This window comes from Panulirus ornatus, chromosome 57, assembly GCF_036320965.1.
Source record: "Panulirus ornatus isolate Po-2019 chromosome 57, ASM3632096v1, whole genome shotgun sequence".
NCBI classification, from domain to species: domain Eukaryota; kingdom Metazoa; phylum Arthropoda; class Malacostraca; order Decapoda; family Palinuridae; genus Panulirus; species Panulirus ornatus.
Window position 1 is genome coordinate 26,549,283 of NC_092280.1, and position 12,013 is coordinate 26,561,295.

General features: G+C 38.2%; 1 protein-coding gene across 3 annotated transcripts in view; it reads right to left on the reverse strand.

The window, feature by feature from the left end:
* Positions 1-12,013, reverse strand: part of FBXO11 (F-box protein 11) — a 31,312-nt gene that overhangs the window by 8,027 nt on the left and 11,272 nt on the right. For all 3 annotated transcript variants that reach the window (XM_071694863.1, XM_071694861.1, XM_071694862.1), the window contains exons 5-12: positions 11,660-11,816; positions 9,615-9,830; positions 7,931-8,175; positions 7,358-7,661; positions 6,613-6,783; positions 5,664-5,796; positions 3,241-3,461; positions 2,869-3,102 (exon numbers count right to left, since the gene is read on the reverse strand). In XM_071694863.1, coding sequence (XP_071550964.1) covers positions 2,869-3,102; positions 3,241-3,461; positions 5,664-5,796; positions 6,613-6,783; positions 7,358-7,661; positions 7,931-8,175; positions 9,615-9,830; positions 11,660-11,816 — 1,681 coding nt within the window. The remainder of the gene's footprint in view (positions 1-2,868; positions 3,103-3,240; positions 3,462-5,663; positions 5,797-6,612; positions 6,784-7,357; positions 7,662-7,930; positions 8,176-9,614; positions 9,831-11,659; positions 11,817-12,013) is intronic.

Here is a 12,013-nt window from a genome sequence, read left to right on the forward strand (position 1 = left end):
TGAATATATTCCATATTTCTCACACAACATTTTGTAATTCACATGCATAACAGAAAAAGTTATGTAAATCCTCCCCAAAAACCTCTAGTTACTTAACATCATGGCATCCTGAAACACTGAAGCAATATAAAGTATTTGCAAAAGGATTCAGCATGTTACTTTGCTATCTTCAAAGTAAAACAAATGATAAATTATGCACCATTATTTCGGGATGAAGGGATATGAAAAAGTGAATATGGACTGACATGGTAAATATACAGAGATAGACACAGTCTTAAGATAAGATATATAATCTCTGGGGGCTATTTCTTTCTTTCTTTCATACTTGTTTCCCCCCTCTTCCCCCCCAAAAAAAAAAATTGCTTGCATCAATTCTTCAGCTGTCATGTGTAATGCACCAAAGGACATTATGGAAATATAAAAAGTATAGCAAACAACCTGGAATGGATGAAGTATGAAAGAGGCTTCAGATCAAACATTGGGAGGTTTATCATTCACATTTCAGCCATGAAAAGTCATGTTTAAGGCTAGTTAAATAAAACATGGGCATACAGCAAAAGTTCTCAACTACTGACCAAAACTAGGACATTTAGCAAAACCTGTTCATGCAATTCATCTGATGAAATAACAATAATAATAAAAAAGTCTACTGTCTCTTCTAACCCTGACAGTTAAACATCCAACCTCAACCTAGATGTATCTCTGAGTGGAAAACCAGTTCCATTCACAAAAAGACTAACCATACAGGGAAACCATGTGACACACTTGACATTCACTCCCTATGCCAAGCATGTCAACAAAAGGGGCATAAACAAGTGGAATGCCCTCAGAACACTTAATGGTACCAGATTTTGACAAGACAAATAATCCCTTCAAATCCTCTACACATAATCTATCCTCTTTACCTTACACTACAGTTTGTCCAAACCAAAAGTAACAAAAATTGCACCATCTTCCCTTTCTAAACCCGAGACAATTTCTCCATGCTTCCATGTACACTTTCTGGATCTACTCAGACGCAGTTTCACCCATGTTCTTATATCTTATGTTTCAAAAATGGGCAACTTCCTTAATTGTAAGAATACTAAATGTCTGGGAATGTATATGGCCTAACAGCAAGTCCTTTGCTGTTTACCGTCAACACCTAGCAGTGTATATTTATTCATCATTTATTCTACACAATCGCTGTTTCCTACGTCAGCAAGGTAGTGCCAGGAAACACAGGAAGAAAGGCCCATCCACTCACACACACACATAAATATATATACATGGATGTTTTGGAAATGAAATGTTTGAGGACAATATGTGGTGTGAGGTGGTTTGATTAAGTAATGGAGTTGTGTGGTAACAAAAAGAGTGTGGTTGAGAGAGCAGAAGAGGGTGTATTGAAATGGTTTGGTCACATGGAAAGAATGAGTGAGGAAAGATTGACAAAGAGGATATACGAGTCAGAGGTGGAGGGAATGAGAAGTGGGAGACCCAATTGGAGGTGGAAGGATGGAGTGAAAAAGATTTCGAGCAATTGGGGCCTGAACATACAGGAGTGTGAAAGGCATGCAAGGAATAGTGAATTGGAACGATGTGGTATACTGGGGTGGACGTGCTGTCAATGGATTGAACCAGGGCATGTGAAGCATCTGGGGTAAACCATGGAAAGTTTTGTGGGGCCTGGATGTGGAAAGGGAGCTGTGGTTTCAGTGCATTATATATGACAGCTGGAGACTGAGTGTGAGCGAATGTGGCCTTTGTTGTCTTTTCCTGGGGCTGCCTCGTGTGCATGGGGGGAGGGGGGGTCATCATTTCTTGTGTAGCAGGGTGGCGACGGGAATGAATAAAGGTAGCAAGTATGAATTATGTACATGTTTATATATGTCTGTGTATGTACATATATGTACATGTTGAAATGTATTGGTATGTATAAATGCATGCATATGTGGGTGGGTTGGGGTGGATGAGCTGCTAGGTTGACTGAGGACTGACTGCCGCAACCAGGATTTCAACCTGGGCGCTTGACCCTGGGCGGCCTGTGAATGTGTCATGGTCAAGAATGTGAACCGCAACACCACGGGAGTCCATGTTACATGGTCCACATCAGAGCAATTCACCCTTTAAGATACATTTTCAATGACTACATCTTTCCCATCTATACCAAAATATATAACACACATACATCACCCTGTATCCCTGGGGATAGGGGAGAAAGAATACTTCCCATGAATTCCCTGCATGTCATAGAAGGCGAATTAAAGGGGAGGGAGAAGGGGACTGGAAATCCTCCCCTTCCGTTTTTTAATTTTCCAAAAGAAGGACAGAGAAGGGAGCTAAGGGAGAATATTCCAGGCTCAGTCCTCTGTTCTTAATGCTACCTCGCTAACGTGGGAAATGGCATATATGCGTGAAAAACAAAATCTCAACCTGCAGTACTCTTAAGTACAGCATGTTAATGTGACAACGGTATATATAATCAAAATTGGAAAGAAGAGAATCTAACCTGCTGGCCCCTACAGTATAGCAAAGTCAAATCTCTATATCTAATCAAAATTAATGGATGAGACCTTATCCTGCTCTACCCTAAAGTAAAGTAAGTTCACTGTCATCATATTATAATTACAATTGGTAGAATGCAAATGAAGACGATATTTATGAAATGTGGATGTTTTATCCCTTTTTCTTTCATACCAATTAACTGTTTCCTACAATAGTGAAGAAGGGACAGGAGCAGAAAAAGTGGATGGACTCATTTAATCGCATCCATGCTCTAGCTTTTCTATGTAATGAAAGAAGTTCCAAAAAAAGTCAACCCACTCTATATGGGGTATGGATACACATACAAACATCCTGCTCCTCTATCTTTTATAAAAAACTCACCTCTTTGTATGGGATTCACTCCTGAAGCTAAACAAAGACCACCAAAGCGATTATTAAATATTTGGTTGTACTCTAAGGTAGCTGTTGCATTATTCGTTATTTCGATGCCTGCCGCCAACCCATCATATATCTGGTTCCGTCTTAGATTAGGATGGCTCTGAGTTGGATGACTCTGAGTTGATATTAGGACTCCTGCTTGTGCATTACGAAAAATGTCGTTCTCTTCTAACAAACCTGAAATAAATACATAAGTAAATGTCACAAACCTTTCCATTTTACTAAGACCTTTAATCAAGAATATTTATCATACACACCTTTACATTAATATGTAGCCATGAATCACAACATAACTACCAATTTTCCTTAACTTACCTTTCCCACCATTAAATATACAAATGCCAGCTTCTCTTCCATCATATATTTTGTTTCGTCGTAGAATGGGATTACTATCTGTCTTAATCCATACACCAGCCATGGCATTGTCAAATATCTCATTTTGCTCAAGGAGTCCCAAACCCCCATTATATACTAACACACCCCCATTCTGTCCACCCCAGATCTTGTTCCGACGGATGATTGGGTTGCTTCCAGTCCTTGAAAAGAGGAAAAATGGGTGTTACATAGCACAAATTAAAATCCTTTCTAAGTTACAGTCATGTACTGAATCTTACATACTTAATCAATCAAGACTAAAAAGAAATAAGTGGACTTTGATCTTTGGCCAAATTCAAAGTTCCCTTAAATAGTCGAGCACATTACACTCGACTCTCATAGTTTCTCTAATCACTTTCCTGCATTTCCAGGTTCAGCTACATAATCATTTCAATATTTCTAATTCCTCATTTGATTTTTACTTAAATGCTTTTTGTTGTGCAGGAAAATTTGAATGAGGAATAAACAAGAGTACACAAAATAATGAGACAATGATGTCACATTATATACTGATGAGCGAAAAGAACAATATATCATCATATACTGATGCAATCCAAAGAAACACTGATAAGAAGGGTAAATCTTTAGACAATGATAAAAGAGACTAAAAATTGGTCCATTCAAAGCATACTTCAGCACATGTGCGTCAATTAAGGAAGTGGGGTCTAGGCATGAGAAAGGCTATATTTCTTGCAACACACTGAACTATGCTCTTACCATAACTTTATACCACTGGGAAAATTGGCAGACAATGTCCTGTACTGTGAAATAATTCTCATCACTGCGACTAATGAGCAGCTGATGTAGTGGTGTTACTTGAAGTCCCACATACACGACTTTAACTTATCAGTGCCAAATGCACAAATCTGATGTTACTGAGCTTGAGCTTATATGCAATATTCTACAATATACTAATTTACTACCATTTAAAACCAATGGACACCTGACATTAGTCAAGGATCATTCCAAACAAATAGGAGTATCAATTTACAATAAAATCATTGACTGGGTTACTTTTCCTGTAGACAGCTGGGTAAAGCATTAGCATGAAACATGAAAAAAAAATTAATAGTAATAAAAAGTAAGAAACAGAAGATACTTAGGCGTGGTGACAGAATCTGAAAAATCTGTCTTTTCAAAAGGAAATTTGTAGAATAAACTAGTATATTATTTTTTTTATTATACTTTGTCGCTGTCTCCCGCGTTTGCGAGGTAGCGCAAGGAAACAGACGAAAGAAATGCCCCCCCCCCCCATACACATGTATATACATACATCCACACACGCAAATATACATACCTACACAGCTTTCCATGGTTTACCCCAGACGCTTCACATGCCTTGATTCAATCCACTGACAGCACGTCAACCCCGGTATACCACATCGCTCCAATTCACTCTATTCCTTGCCCTCCTTTCACCCTCCTGCATGTTCAGGCCCCGATCACACAAAATCTTTTTCACTCCATCTTTCCATCTCCAATTTGGTCTCCCTCTTCGCCTCGTTCCCTCCACCTCCGACACATATATCCTCTTGGTCAATCTTTCCTCACTCATTCTCTCCATGTGCCCAAACCACTTCAAAACACCCTCTTCTGCTCTCTCAACCACGCTCTTTTTATTTCCACACATCTCTCTTACCCTTACGTTACTCACTCGATCAAACCACCTCATACCACACATTGTCCTCAAACATCTCATTTCCAGCACATCCATCCTCCTGCGCACAACTCTATCCATAGCCCACGCCTCGCAACCATACAACATTGTTGGAACCACTATTCCTTCAAACATACCCATTTTTGCTTTCCGAGATAATGTTCTCGACTTCCACACATTCTTCAAGGCCCCCAGAATTTTCGCCCCCTCCCCCACCCTATGATCTACTTCCGCTTCCATGGTTCCATCCGCTGCCAGATCCACTCCCAGATATCTAAAACACTTCACTTCCTCCAGTTTTTCTCCATTCAAACTCACCTCCCAATTGACTTGACCCTCAACCCTACTGTACCTAATAACCTTGCTCTTATTCACATTTACTCTTAACTTTCTTCTTCCACACACTTTACCAAACTCAGTCACCAGCTTCTGCAGTTTCTCACATGAATCAGCCACCAGCGCTGTATCATCAGCGAACAACAACTGACTCACTTCCCAAGCTCTCTCATCCCCAACTATCCCCCAACTATCCCAAAGAAAAGAATGCTGCTTAGAGTAGGATAACTTGTCCCTGTGAATGCTCAAACAGATAAAGCCAACTGATGGCTCTACAGATGTAATACAGATTCTATTCTGATGCTTTTTCATAATGTTGAAATACCAATTAAGTGAAGATCCCCTAAGAAGCAAAACTGAAAGAACTTACCTGATTTGTACACCTGAGTATAAATGGTTGAAAATATCATTGTCTTCTAATAGTCCATGGCCATTGTCATAAAAATAAACTCCCACCTGCTTCCCAGAATGAATTCGGTTTCTTCGTAATGTAGGCGTGCTCCCTAGAAAAAGAGAAATATATAAAAAAACAAATGTCTCAGAAAAATATCATTCCCAAAGAAAAATGCTACATAACTCATTTACTTCTGTTCATCTATCAACAAACCTTGTGAACAACATTAAGTAGTTCAGCAAAGTCATGTCTTGCATAGCATCCAATGCTGCAAATGTTCTAGCTACCTTATTCCTTCTTGACAAAGACCTACTGCTTATTACTAAAATGTCCTTTTCCTCCAGATGTAAAGAAAAGATAAGAAATGCTAACATTAGCATGAAAGCTAATGTTTCACTTTAACACACTGCAAGTAAATTGACGATGTATGTAATTAAACCATGAGGTTACATATGCTTTTGAAACTCCCCAAAAATTGATACAACCAAATTAAATGGAAACTAAGAGAGATAATATGAAACATTAATCATCTCTGAAGATCAATGTGGTATAAGCATATGTTGCATTCCAACTGTGAATGAGACTAAATATAATGGCTGATGGGAAAAATGGCAACATTTATTTTTTTGGAAGGTAGCCCTTATAGGATTGAATATGAACAACTAGTATTCTTTATTCTATAAAAGAAGGCTCTAAATGAAATGCAAATATTTCTATAGGGTCATGTTTCTTTAAAGCAGTTAAGCAAAGTGAACACATAAGTTAATACCACTAAGATCCCAAAACTTTGTATCTATCTCTGATGCCCATTCCTTCCAGGAACTCTCATCAAAGGGGCGACTACGGCAAGAGTCTGCACCTATCCCTGTCCCTATATGCTTACTGCTGCGTAAGCTATCGCAGATAATTCTAAGGCCTCCCTCACCTGTGGTAATCCAGACCCCAGCAAGTGTGTTGGCATATACTTCGTTACATTCTATAAGCCCCTGGCCCTTTTCATGAACGTAGATTCCTCCATGCTGACCATCATGGATCTTGTTGTGCCGTACGATTGGATCACTGTTGGTGCGGATCTGGATACCAGCTAATGCATTACCTGTACAAAACAAAATAAATGTACAGAATTTCATATACAAGTATTTAGTGTACAAAGACACATGTAAGTGTACACAGGTATATATGAATAACAATTTCATAACCTAGGGACCCCTTTTATGGGACTCTTGCAACCTCAAGGCTGCACACCAATCAAATGCAAGGAAATGATGGACTCCTTTGGAGCAAGAAGCACCTTGATGAGAAAACTCGTTTTCATCCACTAACGATGATACAGCCTCAGTAAAGGAAACTCTTCATTTGCGATGTAACCACAAGCAAGCAACCTTGTAACACCTGAATGTAAGTATATGGGTGTTTCTAGATTCTGCAAGTATGTGGTTAACTTATGTGAGAGGTAATCTTAGGTATGGCTGTATTATCATAAATGGGGTCTTGTTAAGGGCCTTCTTGCTTCATATTCCTGCATTCCTTCCATATATTAATGTTTGGACTACATAATACGATAATAAAAAATACATCTGCTTCCATAATATTATAAGAAAAACTAGGAATCTGAATTATTTCAAGCAGTCAACAAAATGCGAATTTGGAAACACAAAATGACAACTTACCATATATGTTGTTGTGCTCTATTAGTCCTCTGCCATCTCCGAATATATATACACCACCTTGAAGGCCATTGTAAATTTCATTTCGTCTAATAGTTGGATTGCTGTTTGAAGTTATCCACACCCCTGCATATTTGTTGGAGTGTATTTTATTTTCTATGAACTGCCCCATTCCATGTTCATGTACATATATTCCTCCAGTTTGGCCATTATGTATTTCACACCGGACAACCGTTGGGTTAGCCTGAGCCTTAACCTCAAAGCCGGCAATACGATTATTGTGGATGTCATTTGCCTCAAAGTAGCCCTATAGAGAAAATAACTTTGAATTATAATATAAATGTCTAAGCCACCTTATCACATTTCAATTCATATACAATAGTTGGATTAAGTACACACAGCCAAGAACAGTTTGCAATGAAGCTGCTTGTGTACCTAATTGCCTTGTTTTATTTCTTTAATATACACATATTTCAGGAACAAACAGGACAATTACATATCAAAATAGCAATCTGATTTTTAATCTTCATATGATATTCAAAATAAAACAGATATTCAATATAAACAAGAACATACCAATCCTCCATCAAAACAGAATATTCCCACATCCTTCCCATGGTGGATGTGGTTGCGACGCATGATTGGGTTTGCAAAGTTCTTGACCCATATTCCAGCTAGGGCATTGCGACTGATCTCATTGTCTTCATAATGACCCTGTGCTCGGTCAGTGATGATGAGACCCACATTTTCACAATCACTTATTTCACAATGACGAATAACCGGTTCTGCACCAGGACCACTTACACTGACTGCTGCTCCCACTGTTAAATAACATTCAAATTAATTCTTAAACATGAATAAAAAATAGTTTTAATCATTCTATCAAATAATGCATCATCAGCATTACCAATGTGGAAGATTAGGTGATATAAATTCTAAACAGTCAACAAAAATATTCACTGGTAACAGTATGAACCAAGTAAACACCTGAACTTACTAAGTTGACGCAAGCTTCTATAACTCAAAGAGACAAATATATAAATATGTTAAAAAGTGTTCATGTTTGAGTCAGTAATCTATGAAATAAGATGAAGCAACACATGTGGCAGAAACCTGCTCTGTCAGCTGTAAACGGTAATGAAATTAATAGCTCCGCTTACTATCCTTTTCGTTCAAAAAATCATAAACTTTTCTCATTCAGTTTTGAAATGTGTCCATATATGCAGATTAACACAATTTTTTTATAAGTTGTATTAAAGTATGTTTAAAAACATAACAAGTGAAATGCGATGTCACTACGAATCTGAGTCATGTGAGAGAATAAAAACTAAAAAAATGGAAAAGGTGCTTTCACAAACTTTAGGTTGTAAAACAAAAATAAACATAATACAGAAAAAAATGATACCTTGTCAAAAAAATGTATTAAATACTAATCCCTTATTTTACTATTGCAAGTATACTGATTATTACTTTCTTTATCCAATGATGCTGCCGTCAACCTTTCACTCTGCATTCAATTAGCTTCTTCAACTATTTTGTTGACTAGTTCATCTTCAAGGCAACTGATGAAATGCTGCAACACACCACGTCATTCATCAGTTCCATTAGTCAGTTTTGTTACCGAAAAAGCAAATGGTTAGGTGGATGCAGTAAGAGGACAGGATGACTCAATTTCAGTACACTCCATAACACCAGCTCAACTATCTCAGTCTGAGCTTGTCTCCTCTTTAGATGAAACATCATCTTCATTTCAGTGATAGCAGAGTTAACACAGTCAAATTCACTATGACTCAGCACATGGACACTCAGAAATGAGCCATTCACTGAATGACTCAGCACATGGTCAATCAGAAATAAGCCATTCACACCACAGAAATCCATGTTACCAGATAGTGGAAAACACCTTACAAACATGCAGTAAAGATAATATTCAAATGAAATTGCTTTAATTACACGCCTCCACAATAGTGAATCTATACTGGTACTGTATCTCTGATGCCTGTTCCCTTTGGGAAGTCCCTAAGGGGGTGGCCATGGCAAAAGTCTCCACAACTAGTTGAAACTCAAGTTACTGCTGTTACTGCTGTTCTAATAACTCAGTCAAAGCTAAAGAAACTTTATTTGTTTGCAAGGAACTAAGTGATATCACAGTAATGCAGAGCAAAAACAAAGAATAAGGATCTTGTATAAAAGACTAAACCTCATTTACATACAAGTACTTTCAAACTAAAATAGAGCTTGTTGAGGCAATGTTACTTACAATGAGATATACTGCGAATAATGCAGTGTTCTATCGTGGGTGCACAATTCTCTTGGATTTCTAATGCATAATGCTTGTGATGCTGCATAGTTTCTGTACAACTAGGAGGAGAGAATTTGATTGTTACATAACCAAGATATGCCTGCTGAGCTCCTTCCATGAACATAACAGTAGATTCACATTCTCGTTCCAAAATAACATTTTCTGCCACATTACCTGAAAAAGAACAGGACTTTCAAAAATGCATTTTTTGAGAATATCTCATCATGGTCATCCTAGTGACTCAAAACTTGATCTTTATGCTAGAAATATCAATGATTATTTGCCCATCCTCCAAATTTGTACGATGTGGGAAGAAAACTACAAGAAACAGTGAGGAGTTTTCATCAAGAGTGTATGGCATGTGTACAAGAAGGAAGAGAAAATGGTGAGAGGTTCCTGGTGACGGTCAAGGGTATGTGATGTTACCAAGTCTGATTAATGTAAATGGATAGGGTGGTGAGGGAGGTAAAGGTGATGGTTTTGGAGTAGGTGTGGGTATGTAGTCTGTTGGGGTGGGCACACCCTAGGAGACAAGTCAGTTACTGTTTGCACAAGACTCAGGAGAATTTGGGAGAGTGTATGAAAGGAGTTAATGTTAATAAAAGTAAAGATATGGGGTTTAGCTGGAAAAAGAGAATTCAGTCTAAGTGAGAATTTTGACAGAGAGAACCTGGATCAATGTTGGATGTTCCAGGTATCTGAAAGTGGACAGTGATGTGAATGAAACTATGGAAGCTGAATGAGCCATAGGGATGGTGAAGGGATCTAAGGTTCAGGGTACACTAAGGAGTGTGTGGAAAAAGAGGTCACTATGAGAGAGGGCAAAGATAATTGTTTTTGCTGGCATAGTAGTCCCAACATTGCAGAAGGTCCTGGCCCTTAAATGCAGATGTAATGATGAGTGTGGGTGTCCTGGATATCAAATTCCTGAGGACAACACTGTATTTTGAAGAAGGTCAATAAAGTAAAAGTGACAATGTGAGAGAAAGTAGCGGGATCATACGGAGTATGTTTGAGAAAGGTGAACAGAAAAAGGTGTGGTAGTACATGGAGTATGTCTGAGACAGCTGAACTGGGTGTGCTGAAATGGTATGAACATAAGAAGAGGATGAGTTAGGAGAGGCTCACTATAAGGATATATGTGTCAAAAGTGGAGGGAACAAAGAGTGGTAAACTGAGATGGAGTGAAAAATTGCTAGGGTTATTGGGTTCTGAATGTGAAGGATGGTGTGAAGCATGATGCATGGGATAGAATGAATCAGTGATCTAGTACTTGGGACAGTGTGCTGCCATTGGGCTGAACCAGGGAATATGGAGAAGTTAGGGGACACCACAGAAAGATCAGTGGGGCTTGGCTATTGATAGGGAGCTCTGGTTTCACAGCATTAAACATAACAGCTCTAGATCTGTATGCTTCATACATATTCCTCTGTTTAAGCAAATACTTTTCAAAAATTCTTAAAATTAAACATTTGGTTTACACATCAACCATTCCTGAAGGAACATTTCTCCCCACAGATGCTCTAAATATGTCACCATCCTTTTATTTACCATTTTCCCATATACCTTACTGGGTATACTTAAAGGATTTATATCTTTGTAATTTGAGCACCCACATTTGTCCCCCTGAATTCATACAAGGGCAGTATTCATGTATTTTGCCAGTCCTCTAGCAACTCATCAAAAGCAAATCAGTGAAAAGCCTAAGCAGCCAATCACCGTAACTGCCAACTCCTTTTCTGGGAACTCAAATGGAATCCCATTCGCTGCTGCTTTTACCACATCTTATTTTTCAAGGCTCTCACTACATTCTCTCTTTTCATCAGATCATTTGCAATACCACCTTGTCCCAAAAACTCCACATCCACTGTCCTATCATCCAACAATCCTTAAATACACTCATTCCATCTCTTTTTCACCTCTTCTCTTCCTTTTACCACTTACCACTGTCCTATCATACAACAATTCCAACAATTCTTCAATACTTTGCTTCTGTTACTTACCTGGTGCAGCTCCAATAAGAGCTATATTCGTTTCTATTACAATGAGCTGTCCTCGGTAGACACCAGAGTGAATTAAAACAAGTGGTCTCTCTGCATCATCACAGTATTCAAAGGCAGCATGGATGGTTTCAAAGTAAGCAACAGATCGACCAGTCTCCTGAAACAATGTATTTCAAGATATAAAACTAAACAAAGTTCAGTAATTAAAGATGAATATCATAAAATCAAAAACACATTATCAATGAATTCATATTACATAACCTTAATGTTAGTAGTACATAACTGAGAACTGTCAACATAAAGGTGAGCCACATAATTATATCAGTACAAAATCAAAATGTATTACTGGACCAA